The following is a 14,339-nucleotide window of genomic DNA, read 5'->3' as shown; positions in this document are numbered from 1 at the left end:
AAAAAAGTACATAATACAATTAAATACTGTGTTTCACAGAGACAGTGGGTTTCCAGTGGGTTTTGTGCTGATCAACATCACCCTTTGGAGTGATGTGGGGAGAGTGCCCCATCTACCCACCCAGAGAGAGCAAGGCCAGTTGTGCTCTCTCAAGGCTCCGGCAGATGATGGCAAGCTACATGAACAGGATTCGAACCAGTGATCTCCTGATCTTAGTGGCAGCGCTTAGCCCACTGGGCCACTCAGAGACCCTCCACTGCAGCAATTTAACTGCCTGATGGCAAATCATCAAGATTCTCGATCAGTTTTTACCATAAATCTTTAATACAGTACAAATCTAAAGCAGTGATCTCCAACCTTGCTCATGAAGAGCAACCTCCTCACAGAAAGTCTGTGCCTGACTGAACAGGGTGTGCTAGATTTGGGTCAAAGTTGAAATCTGCAGGAAGGTAGCTCTCCAGGAGGAGGGTTGGATTCTGGTCACAAATCTTACCTAAAAACACATCTGTATTATTTTAGAAAACTCAAAAATCAGAAAGCACTTGGCATTGGCCAAATGTGATGCAGAGAACACAGACAGAAAAGCAAAACTGAGGCATAAAACAGATTTCAGATAAAAAAAAAACAATAGAAAAAAAACAGAAAAGTGCTAAATTAAAATCAATTACATTTTGTATTGTCCAAAACCAAATGTATTCTTTTAGCACCTGAGCTTACTATACATGAGAACCTGCTCCTTTTCTCTTTGTGCATTGAGCATCACATTTTTTTTTTTATCATGAACTTTCCATGACTTTTTAAAACATCAGTGCAGACATGGACAACAAAAACAAAAAATAACTAAAACTATAATTAAAACTGATAATAGTAGGTCTAAAATAAGTCTTCTAAAAATGTTTACACACAATCAACAACTTTAATAATAAAATGTGTGTCAGATCCTGAGAGCTCCACTGTGTAGAGCTAAATTACTGAAACACAAAGATTTGTAGACCAAATTTCCATGACTTTTACTAAACTTTCTGGATATTTTTATGTTTCGAACCCTGTTCAACACACAACCAGTTTCATCGTATGCTAAATCACCACAACAAATGAATAAGATATGTCCTTTCAGACTGAAACACTGTAAAGATGGATCGGGTTTATTTGACTCATTTTGAAATGGTGCGCACCAAAGCTGAGTGATGCGTTGAACCTGTTGTAAATTAATCTAAAATGAATTATATGTCTACATACATTGATGTGAATGTTCTAGAGTTTATCATCAATCCAAATGTATTAAGTTCTATTTTAGTAATTAATACAAGTGCTGTTTTGCAACCATTTGCATAACTGCAGTTTATAGTGCAGTTTTTTTTAAAAGGAAAAACACAAAAAAAAAAATGGAACAAAAGAAATCTGGAGGAAACGAAAATGGAATTTGGGGAAAAAATTGAACAGATCTCATCTGGCCCTTTTCAACAGCTACAAGCTAAATAAATCATAATCACCCCAGCCATCATCAACTCACACCCCCCATCTTTCCACACATTAAAGAAATCCAAAAACTGTATATATATATATATAACGCACACAAAAATCTGTCATCTTTAACGACTGATTAAGAATTAAGACAAATGGGTGAAGAGAAAGTGGCTCTACGGTTTGCCGTTTACAGGACCTGCTGTGTTCCTCTATAAGGAAGCTTTACGTATCGTGGTCTCCTGGTGATGGTTAAGTGTTTTCCCAGTTGCACTGAAACATTCTCTCTACCTCAGAAGAAGCTCATCAAGCTTCAGCTTACGATCCTCCTCCTCCTCCACACTCAGCTGTGAGGGGAAAATTACACACTCGCAGTTCTTCAGAAAGCCCAGGGGCCAAAAGACATCATCTGATTCTAAACAGTTACAGAGATGCAGTCCAGTAACTCACAAACACCGTCAGGTGCAGATGGAGTTCTCCATCAGTGTAATAGCCATGAAATAACTTAAGCACTGAAGAGAATTGATCCAAATGTTGATTCAGGTATTTCATTAATTAGACACAGAATTTTGTCAGTTGAATCAGATTCAGGTTTAATATGAATATTTAAATACTTGTTCATGTTTTTTTTTCTTAAAATATTATCCAACAAAGCAAATCAGTAAATCCCTGTGCTTGAGTTCCAGTTCTGATTTTCTCAATTACCAATATATAATGTCACGCATTATATGGATTTGTGGAATAATGAGACAGACAGCATGCATGTATCAATGATCCAAACAAGCTTGCATTGGCCATTTTAACCAATTTATCTTACTTTAATCAATACATTTGATGAGCGAACAAACAATAGGAAATAGCACAAGCTGTCAAGTGGATTTTAGTTCTTAGCAAGCATATATATATATTAGGGGTGGGTTCTAAAATAATGTCACGATATTTCAGGGTATTTTTGCAATAACGATATACTTGGCGATATAGGAAAACTAAAATAATCCATTTATTTCAGGAATATAGTATAATAGTATAACAGTATTATCATAATGTGGCAAAATAAATAAGGTAGAATAAAATAATATAATGCAGCAAATAATACTGCAGACTATTTACTGCATGCATATAAACTGCAAACTAAAACAATTATACAATAAATACACCTAAAGCTTCACAGTAAATAATACTCATTTTAAGACAGAACAGCCCTATTATCACGATATGGATTTTTAATATCATGATATTTCTGTGTCACAATATATTGTATACGATATAATATTGCCCACCCCTCATAATTTTTAAGCTATATATATATATATATATATATATATATATATATATATATATATATACACACACATCTTAAAAATTATGAGTTTATTTAATTTTCTTTCTTAAATTGAAAACCTCTGGAATATAATCAAGAGGAAGATGGATGAAACAAGCTGAACTGCTTGTGTTTTTGCACCAGTAGTGGCATAAAGTTATCCAAAAGCAGTGTGTAATACTGCTTTTATTGAAAATATTGATTTCTGAACTCTTACAAATGTATGAATATTAACCTTTTTGGTTATTTCAGCCATTTCTCATTTTCTACAAATAATTGCTCAATATTTTTATTTGGAATTTGGAAGAAATGTTGTCCATAGTTTATAGAATAAAACAAAAATGTTCAATTTACTTAAACATAAAAACTAAAACTTTAACCTGTAAATAGCAAAATCAGAGAACTGGAGTCTCTTAATTTGTTTGAGATGTATATATGCTTTTGTCCATGCAAATATACATATATAACTTACAGAAATACTAGGAACCCTGGTACAACTTTATATCTTTATTACTAATAAAAACAACTAAGAATTTCTTAAATCAGTGGATTTTAAAGTAGGATCTTCAGAAATGGAAACATATGGTCCCATCCAGTGTTTCCAAGCAACCCTAATAACCCCCCTTTTCACTCAGGAGCAGCCACCAATAAATGTCAGCTTAAGATGTTGTCATTAAAGCAGAGCACAAAATTACACATGATGGAAGTGCTCTCGTTTGCTTTGGTATTTTTTTTGCCAACAGAGATACACAGACGAGTCTGACAGAAACTGTGTGTAGATAATGCCAGTCAATAGAATAAGCACAAAAGGTTTTAAAATAATACAATAAAGAATAGTACATTTACAGGTACATTTTTCCTTCTGGTAAAAATCTGTGATTTTTTAAGTAAAAGAAAGAGTTTTAAAAGGCACTTTGTATTCACAAATAGAATACACAATAAAACATTTTAATATACATTTTTGTAACCTTTTTATATAGAAAGTAAATACTGAAAGTGTATTAATAAAAGGGCTACAACCAATTAAATTTCTGATCATCAAAATCTGTTGATTACTGAAACAAAATCTCAAAATCACTCTTTCAGGAATGTACAGTTTAATGAAACTTTCTGCTAGCGCATAATATATAGCAGCAGTTTCCCACATAGGGATTAAGCCTAACCCTGGATTAGACAGAATTTTAAATGAAGATTTTCCACTGAAAAGAAAATGTAGTCTATAAATAGGGAAAATTACCAGTAATGTATAATTAGAACAGCTTAATAAAACAGTAGTTATTTGTATTGCTACATGTACTTATATATTGGCATATTGACCTGCTGAAGGGTTTGGCTTTGTGCTAAGTTTAGGACTGAGGTTAAACTTTTACTCAATATTAGGAACAAAATAAAGGTGAATTCAAAATGGTGTTTCTATCAGATTAATACTTAATACACTGTGTAACATTTACTTTATTTTAATTTAAGAGAAGACTGAATAAAATGAATGCATTATTGTGAATTTTATCAGTATCACCCACAATCTTTAGGAGATAAAGAAAAGTGGGAAAATGTGAGACTAGCTGTTCAGTCTTTCCCTCATTGTTATCTTATATACTGCCGCTTTCCTCACTCAGTAATGAAGAAGCAGGCTAGACCTGATTAGCCCTCTAGCTTGTCTACGTGATGCATTGATCCTCAAGTCTCTTCCAGCATCTTTGATCTCAGAGACAAAGAAAGCGAAACACATCTGCCTGAAGTACGTGATTGCTCATTAATTCAAAGCAGCTGAAGAGATCTCTTTGAAATGCAATTAGGATTTTTCTTTTTGTTGTCCGTGAACGTATTGAACTTTACCTTTAAAACTGCATGAGAGTAATATTTAAAAAAGGTGGAGGTGACCTTTAGGTGATGACGCAGAGAATCAGTGAGACGTGCTACCCTTCCACAGAGACAAGACAAGGCATACAACCAGATCAGCTAAAGGTGGGAATAGTGATGAGATGTTTTTATTATAAACATCAATGATGACATAATACACTCTTTGAATATGTCATCAGCACTGTTACAACTTAGAGAGTCATAAAGGGACTTAAACCAAAGTGGGTCCATGTTTACAAACAGCCATGGCAGGAAGTTTACATCACAGTGTTGTGTGAAATTATTGGCTGGTTGCAAAATAGAAATATGTTGATTGGCTGACTAATAATCTGTTTCCCAAACCGGCAGCAGCAGCACATCCCACCAGCAACAGCGTAGCTAGGGTAGCACTCCGGCAGCAGCAGCACGTCCCACCAGCAACAGCGTAGCTAGCGTAGCATCCGGCAGCAGCAGCACGTCCCTGTAGCACTGTATGAGAACAATCTGGATTGCTTTGTGTGAGTGTTTGGTAAAGCGAGGCGGCGTTCATTAGAGGAGCGCAGCATCCGTGAGGTAGCGTAAGCCTTCAGGAGTGAGTTCAGGTAGGAAGGAGCCTGTTCTGTCATCACCTTGTAGGAGATTGTAAGAGTTTTAAATTTGATACGAGCAGCAACTAGTAGCCAGTGGAGCTCAATGAGCAGTGAGGTGACATGTGCCCGTTTTGGCTGGTTGAAGACCAGACGTGCTGCTGCGTTCTGGATCATCTGGAGTGGTTTTACTACACAGGCCGGGAGGCCAGTCTTTTAAGTCACAATAAGTTAACTGTCAAGCATGAACGAATAGGTAGGATAGTTGAGCAGATTGTATGAATTCCAGCTGTTGCTAAAAAAAATATCTGGTTACTGTCGATATTAGAATGCAAAGAACAAACAACAAACAAATTACATAAACATTGCTCAAAAACTTTTACTGTTCGTGCTCGACGGTTGACTTATTGTGACCTAAATTGAACTCCTTGTGCAGTTTTAACGTTCTAAAAACCTCATTTTAAAATGTCAGGGCTCTCTGGATTCTACCAATGAAGTGTGGAGCTACTTTGAGCCTGGATAACGGTGAAAAAAGCTATTTATCAGCAGGGGAAAAATATGCCCCATATCATTTATTCTAAAAGCCTGTTTGGGCAAAGTGCACAAAATACTGGAAACTGCATCTCAGAAAGCTGTTTGAGAGCGGAGGTGGGCTATTCAACAAAGGTAAGTACTTTTTTTCACGTTTTAATACACCAAAAGTCCATTTTACACCAGAGTTCTCCTTTAAGGGCTTCAAGGGTGACAGACACAATTGATTACGCATTTTCTCGCTAAATATCATAAAATACCATATTTAAATGTCTTCTGAATATTTAAAGAGCCTTTAATTCCATTTTCTTAGCTGTTTCTTTCATTTTGAAGCAATAGAGAAAGATAGAAACAGGAGCCGGGAAGCACAGGGAGCATGGTAGAAAAAATAGTTGATAAACTAATCTGAAAAATAAATAACTGTCAGATAAGTCAACTACCAAATTAATCATCAGTTGCAGCCCTAGATCACACTAACAATATCATTTTTTTTTGCAGTTATAAGATCATCAATGTGTAAGGTTCAATGTGTCATTAAGCCATGTATAGCCAAGAACATATCAAGAAATAATGCACATGGCGCATCATTTATTACTGGTAAATAAATTTGATGCAAAGAGAATCAAGATATCAGTATAAAAACAATATAAAAAATGAATTTAGTTCAGCAAAAACTGTTCCATATTTGCCTGATCAATTCCTATAATACATACACAGATTTAATGTTGGCTCTTTGGCACATGCAAACTTTTTATCGGCATGTAAACAAGAGAGCATCAGCAGTTTTGCCAGTATTAGTAATGTCACATTTTTGCACTTTAAATTGTGTAGTTTAAAAGTTTAAAATTTAGCTTAATAATATTGTGTGAGCAGACTGTTGTTTCAAGCATTTCACTGCAGGTCATACTGTGTATTACTATGCATGTGACAAATAAATTTGACTTTGACTTCAGGTGACAAGTTACTCAATCTGGTTTTACCCAAATAAATGTATCTGCCAATTAAAAACGATAATGCACGCAAAATAAAGATTCTTTTTCTGAGCAGCATTTTGGTGCCCATAGCCACTAGATGCCCCTGTGCAGTCATTCAGGTCTTTCATATAATAGACCTGACCATTAATTTATATACACATGGCATAAACATTAGTCTGCAGCAGTTTAGCTCCACCCATTTCTGTTGAAGTTTAGGAATTATAAGGAACTTCTTGAAAGCAAAAAGCAGGGCAGCCAATTAGAACAAAGCTTATTCACATAAACACACCTTACAATCACAATAGAAAAAAACCCTTAACTTTAACACTTTTCTCAGTCCCTTCTTGATCTATTACCCTGCGTTGGCCAGCAACCTGTATCTACCCGTGAACAGCGGTAGCAGCAGGTACCGTACTCTATGGACTGACCTTGTCTGACTGCAGGTAAGAGGAGATGAGTGGAGAAGCTGTGACTGCCTGAATCTCTCTTGTGGTTCAGGGTTGAGATGAAGCTTCCGTATGAGGAGAAGGGCAGTTTTGGTCCACGGTCCAAACTCTGTCAGGAGAAACGAGACCCATGTTTAAGCAAAAGATACAGCTCTGGAAAAAAAAAAAAATCAACAGACCACTTCAGTTTCTGAATCAGTTTCTCTGATTTTGCTATTTATAGGTATATGTTTGAGTAAAATGAACATTGTTGTTTTATTCTATAAACTACGAACAGCATTTCTCCCAAATTTCAAATAAAATATTGTCATTTAGAGCATTTATTTGCAGAAAATGAGAAATGGCTGAAATAACAAAAAAGGTACAGAGCTTTCAGACCTCAAAACATGCAAACAGGGCTCCAGACAAAATAATGTTTAAGGAGCCAGTGGCTCCTACAATAAATAATTTGGGCACCAATATTTTTTTCCAAGTGCCAAACAATAATGCCAATAAAGTCTTTACTGCAGAAGGTGCACATGTGCTTATGGTACACCCCAACTCCACACCAATTGCTTTCAGCTTAGGCTTGCTTTTGGGGCTAATTGGAAGGGATTTTTGAGTGTTCAGGATTGCCAGTTCCAGTCTTTGAGGCAAACAATGAAATGAGAGAATATGTTTTCCTATCTCACTTCTAAAGAGTGCCCCTTGTTCTGTCGAGTTGTGCTACCTTGTCAAACCGTGCTACCCTAGTGTATATTTAACGATAAAAACTCAAAAGAAGCTCAATGTTAGAGCATGTTTGCAGTAGAAGTCCCCAGTAGATGTAGTGTTAGTATATTTTTATAACATAAATCACTGTATCATGGTAAATTTAAGGCAATGAGAGTTCGTTACAAACTGCTTTTGCTTTTTTGTATTTAAATTATAATTAATAAATTATTGTATTTATTATTATTATTATAAATTTGTATTTACACTTTTGTGCAATGACAGTGAGTCCAGGTTGTTTTATGCACAAAAAAATAGATTTATTATAAAAAAAACACGAGAAATTATCAAAACGTGTAGGTTTGCACTTGCGCAGTGCCTTTAGGAAGCACGTATTGATGGGTAGCATAACTTGACAAAACACCGGTACACCGGTAGACCACCAGAAACGTGTCTTCAATAAGCGATTACGTAAAACTGCCGGGCACATCAGTCCCACAGTCAGTGATTACAGAGATATACTTAGCTTTCTGGGCTTCTGTCACGATCTGCGCTTTGACGTTGTCTGCTATAACGTTACATCCTACAAACTCGGCACAAGCTGAGTCATTATCATACGTTTTCGACACATCCAGTCCATTTTTTTCTTATTAACAAGACGGGGTAGTTTCTCACGTGCATGTAGGCTCTATTAAATTTCATTTTTCAGTTTTATCACATGCGCGAGCTAAGGGAGGTTTTGTCGGAGCACACTAAAAAACAGTCGCATGCATTTTTATGCTTTCGACTCTCTCCGTGTTTTTTCTTTTTTTTAAACGATGCGTTCCTGGTTAAAAATCCGTGTTTCCAGCGATATCTTTGCTTACTTTCGAACTGAATTCGCAGTACATTGTCTGCTTTATGTTGTCATACCTGAGCCACGCAAACTCCTGCAGCCAAGAAGTTTTGAAATGTCTGTGGTTGTACTTTTTTTGGATGTTCATCTTCGTCTGCATTTTCCAGTGCAAACTGCGCGCCAATGGATAAAAGCTCAGCTTAGCTACGCTGCTGTGGTAGTTAGGTTTTAGGTAAAGCAAGGCTTTTTTTGATGTAGGCAAAAACGTCCATATGATTGGGCGCCGTAGTATAGTTACGCCGATAAACACGACCAAAAAAAAGCAAAAAAATAAATAAATAAATAAACGCAAAAAACCCTACTTTGCCACCTGTCGCCACTGGCGACTTAATTAATTTTATAAATAGCAAAAAAATATTTTTGGTCGCATTTGCGACCATTTTAGTCGCAGTCTGGAGCCCTGGCAAAGAAAACAAGTTCATATTCATAAAGTTTTAAGAGTTCAGAAATCAATATTTGGTGGAATAACCCTGTTTTTTAAATCACAGTTTTCGTGCATGTTGGCATGTTTTGCTCCACCAGTCTTACACACTGCTTTTGGATACCTTTATGTCACTCCTGGTGCAAAAATTCAAGCAGTTCAGTTTGGTTTGATGGCTTGTTATCATCCATCTTCCTCTTAATTATATTCCAGAGGTTTTCAATTTGGTAAAATCCAAGAAACTCTTATTTTTTGTACACACATTCAAACAAGCAAAATACAGTCTATTTCTAATTAGGGGTGAAATTATATCTGTCCAGTATCATTTATTTTTTATTTAATCCTGGATATATGTAGATATATGGAGTGCATTATTAGTATCATGATATTCTGGATCATTGACTTCTATTACAAATCTGAAAAAAAAAAAACTTCTATTTTTTTAATATCTCAGTTAGGGGTGTGCCAGATCATATCGTGTGCAATAATAAAATGTATTTTTCATTTTGTTGCAGTAGTGTATTCTTTAAATATTTTTTATTCAGTAATATTGTGATATCGCCCACCGCTCTTTCTAATGAATGCATTTGGCTACTTCAAGTTGCAGTAATTGCTGACACACATGTGGAAATGCGCACACACACACACACACAGTTGTCTAATCCCTGTTGGGAGGTGCTGGCAATAGAAGAGGACTCTCTAGAGCAGGTAAACATGAACCCATTGGTAACACACCTAACGCCAAGCATATGCTAAGGGGATATAAAGCCCCAGCACTGAGCTGTGGAGCAGTGGTACTGTGTTCTCTGGAACGATGATTGGCTGGAGAGTGGGGTTGTGATCTTAAATGCAATCAAATTCTCACAGCAATGCTCCAAAATCTTTAAAAGGTTTTTAGAAGAAAACTCCAACAGAAGCAGGATAAAATCTTTCTTTAAACCCTTTTTTGTCCATACACATATAGAAAACGATATAAACATATAAATATAAATAAATTCATCCTGTAAATTGCATGTTTAAATTCAAACTTTAAACTCAGTGACTGAGTGGAAAACTCTAATTTACTCTGTAAAGAGCAGCACAGAGGACCACCTCAAAGTCTGCAACCGGTGTAGCGCTGTGAGTAGGATGTAGAGCGTGACCAGCAGTGGTTTAATCAATTCAAAGGCCTCTAATCTCAGCATCACCACGGAGGCTGATAAACAAAAGCAATGCCTGAGGTGAGCACAGTGGAACAGAAAAAAAACTCCAACCTTTTGCTCTCGTTTGCCCTCATCAGAAGCAGATATTCTGGATGCTGCCTTACATAACCGAATAAATCAAGAGTTAGCCAGATGGTCCCACCCTTTGGTTTAATCAGTAACATAAGGTTTAAGCAGCAAAAACAACAGTTGGATGGGTGATGTATCACAAACACTGCATAAATAGTGAATTTAGAACATTTATAGATGTTAGATCTAAAGCAAAATGCATGCATATGTACTGCTAAGCATCTTAATTACAAGCAACAATCAGTGAGTCAGTGCAGTACACTGCAACAGGTCTACACTCTTAGAACAAAGTGTTCTATATAGTACTGACAAATGAATTACTCGATTACTTGACTTGTGGCAAGAGAGTGGAACTAGTGGAGGGACGATATGGTAAACATTTTATATCATAATATCTAACAATATTTTTGCTATACACAATATTCAATATACACTAAATTATGTCACAATATTTCAGAAACATCCATCAGCAGTGGCACATTCAGCAATGAACTGGTTCTTGGCATCTATATAAAATAATTTTCTTTACTAAAGAACTCTTGAAAAAACATTTTTAAGATCATAAATCTTTAAAATATTGACGTATCAAAGGGTTTCTTTGCACAATGCCATTTAAGGATCACTTTACAGTTATTTAATAATATTTTCCTTTCATAATCACACATCTCCTTTTTAAAGGTTCTTTTTTTTTTTAGAACCAAAGGTAGATCTTATAAATTCATACAATGCTATGTTTGTACATAAAACCATTGCAAATTTTATAACAGCAAAAAGGTCTACCCCCTGTCCAGGTATAGGTTCCACAATTCTTACAACCCAATTGAATTGATCCTTTCAGGTACTAAGTTTAGGGTGAAATTAACATTTAAACATCTTATATGAAGGACCATGTCAGAGGGGCCACCAAATTCAACTTTACTTTTTCAGTAATAAGAATATCAAACCAGGTTCCCTGAACCAGCGGTAGAAAAGAAGCACTTCTGGGTGTCTCAAATATAAATATAAATATGTCTTAAATATCATATAATAAAACAATAAAATAGAAGAACTTTTAAACAGAGAGGTTTATGTTTTTTGGAAATAACTATCCACTGAAAGATCTTCAGGGAGCAAAAATAGGTTACTCTGTTCTATTTTTTGTATTGGTCACTGACAAGGACAACAATATCTGATCCATATAGCATCAAAATGGGTTCCACAATTCTCACAATTCAGCTATTTGTATTAATTTTGGCAGATTTCATTAAAGAGTGCACCAAAATAAATGTGCACTGGAGCAATGGTTGTGTCAGTTTAGCTTTTAGAGTTTTTGGAAATACCTATCCATCGACAGGGTCTCCAAGGAGCTAAAAGAGGTTCTTCTGTGGTATTTCTGTATTGCAAAGTACAGATGGTGCTGACATATAGGGCTTCCACACTGACATGAGCATCAATATCTCCGGTGAACAATAAAGAAAATTTAACTGTTTAAACGATGGAAAACCCATTTCTTGTGCGTTAAACAAAATGTGTTTCTAGCTAAGTTGAGAAACATAGCTACTGCTTATGTAGAGAAGAACCCAGTCTGTGGGAGATCCACCATCAATGTCTACATCTACATTCAACTATACATAGTACGAAATAAGTATACTAAACGTACACTAATGAAAGTAACAATAATAAAAACACAGAAAGAGAAAGATAAAGATATTTTGCCTATTTGGGTTTAAAATGTGGAAAATGTATAAATAATAAGGCATTTTGTACATTATTGAGCTGTTTACTGCTAGATTAGCTAACAAATCTAAGTTAGCTTCTAAGTTAGCTTCTGCTTATGTGGAGAACCAGGTCTAAGTGGCCAGAACTATTCCCCACCACTAGGTCCAGTATTGTGGATAGTCAAATAATTAGGTCATTTTTGTCTGTACTATATGGAACAATTTGTTCTAGGAGTGCAGACCTGTTGCAGTGTACTGCACTGACTGATTGTTGCTAGTAGTTAAGATGCTTAGCAGTACATACACATGTATTTTTCTTTGGATCTAATATCTATAAATGTTCTGAATTCACTATTTGAGCAGTGTTTGTAATACATCACCCATCCAACTATTGCTTTTGCTGCTTAAATCTTATGTTACTGACCACCAACTTCACATAGTCAGAAATAAAGATACCAAACCAGGTTTTTCTGAAGCAATTGTCTGAAAATAATATAAAGTTTAATATAAGAAGTTGAGTTGAGTTTTAAAAAATATCTATGCACTAAAATAGGTTCTACTGTGGTATTTATAGGCCTTAAAAGTTCTTGAAATATCTTGAATACATTGACCCTCATTTATTAAAGTATTTATTTGTCTATTAGATGAGTAGTTCTTGCCATAATATGGATTAAAACATTACTCAAATAGGGCTATTCACTGTATACCAGCTCTATTTCTTTACACCACAACTGATGCTCTCAAACACATTAAGAGAAGCAAGAAATGAAGGTACATTTGTATTGTAGAGTGCAGAAGTGACGGAATTACAGCTTTGGAAAAAAAAATAAGACTTTATCAAATTGAAAACCTCTGGAATATAATTAATAGGAAGATGGATGATCACAAGCCACCAAACCAGGCTGAACTGCTTAAAAAGTTATCCAAAAGCAGTGTGTAAGACTGGTGGAGAACATGCCAAGATGCATGAAAACTGTGATTTAAAAAAACAGGGTTTTTTCACCAAACATTGATTTCTGAACTCTTAAAACTAGATGAATATGAACTATTTTTTCTGTTATTTGAGGTGTGAAAGCTCTGATTTTTTTTTGTTATTTCAACCATTTCTCAATTTCTGCAAATAAATGCTCTAAATGACTTGGAATTTGGGAGAAATGCTGTCCGTTGTTTATAGAATAAAACAACAATGTTCACTTTACTCAAACATATACCTACAAATAGCAAAATTAGAGAAGAGAGTGGCCTCTTAATTTTTTTCCAGAGCTGTACAGGTTAATATCTAGTGCAGCACACTGAAATGAGTAACAACAACATCTGAAGTGAAAGATAAACACAGTTTTAAGAAGGGAAAGGAATTCAAGAATGTCTTACATGGTTTATGATGGGAGGAAGCCTGTCTCTGTCCCTCTCTTCAAGCTGATAGTTGTTCTCACTCATCTTCAGACGCATGTCCTCCTGGCTGTGAGGGAGAAGACCTCTTCTCTTCTTCTGTTCCCAAACTCAGTAAACTCAGTAAACTCACTCCTTCACATGGCTCGGCGGGTTGTTTGAGGGAAAACTCCGTGTTAAAGGTGTTAGTAGAGTTAATAATGTCCAGCTGAAAGCTCGGTCTTCAGTTTCTTCAGTTTTGTGAGAAGCGCCCTCACACTCTCTCTCTCTCTCAGCAGCGCAGTAAACAGAGGGAGCAGAGTCTGGATCAGCAGGTGAGTTTCTGCAGTTTACACAAGAAAAACTGAGATATTTTTAGATATCTAGAGACGGAACTTAAATTCGGAGAAGGAAAAGTAAACGAGGAGAGAAGCAGCGAGGTGGAGGCAGGCGAAATTTCCCCTCACTTCAGCGGTTTAGTGAAGCGCTGCCCTGCGAGTGAGAGAAGAGAGAGTGGAGCAGCTGTACGCTGGCGCCATATTGGTTTAAGAGGATGGGGCTTCTGGGCTGCTTCTAACAGTGTGGGCTGGCCTGTGCGTGTGTATGTGTGTGTGTGTGAGCCCCTAAAGTGACATCACATGAAAACAAATGCGTGGCAACAACTTATTAAGGTGTGGGGACAAGATTAAAAAAGCCCTTACACATAACGATTTTCAAGCAATTTCACTGTAGCAGACACATTTCCAGAGTCTGGATGAAATCTGTATAGTCTTTTTAGAGTCGAGTTGCAGTCGAGCGGCAGTTGTGTCAACTTAAGGCCCACAACTGAATTATC

The 14,339-nt window shown here is 36.0% G+C and overlaps 1 protein-coding gene across 1 annotated transcript in view; it reads right to left on the bottom strand.

Moving 5' to 3' along the window:
* Positions 1-14,090, bottom strand: part of hectd2 (HECT domain containing 2) — a 50,933-nt gene extending 36,843 nt beyond the window's left edge. The window contains exons 1-2 of the mRNA XM_022668844.2: positions 13,508-14,090; positions 7,145-7,271 (exon numbers count right to left, since the gene is read on the bottom strand). Coding sequence (XP_022524565.2) covers positions 7,145-7,271; positions 13,508-13,585 — 205 coding nt within the window. The 5' untranslated portion in view covers positions 13,586-14,090. The remainder of the gene's footprint in view (positions 1-7,144; positions 7,272-13,507) is intronic.
* Between the last annotated feature and the right edge of the window lie 249 nt (positions 14,091-14,339).

This window comes from Astyanax mexicanus, chromosome 15 (genome assembly GCF_023375975.1).
Source record: "Astyanax mexicanus isolate ESR-SI-001 chromosome 15, AstMex3_surface, whole genome shotgun sequence".
Classification (NCBI taxonomy): domain Eukaryota; kingdom Metazoa; phylum Chordata; class Actinopteri; order Characiformes; family Acestrorhamphidae; genus Astyanax; species Astyanax mexicanus.
Note: the sequence above shows the minus strand (reverse complement) of the source record. Positions and strands in the feature narration are given on the sequence as shown.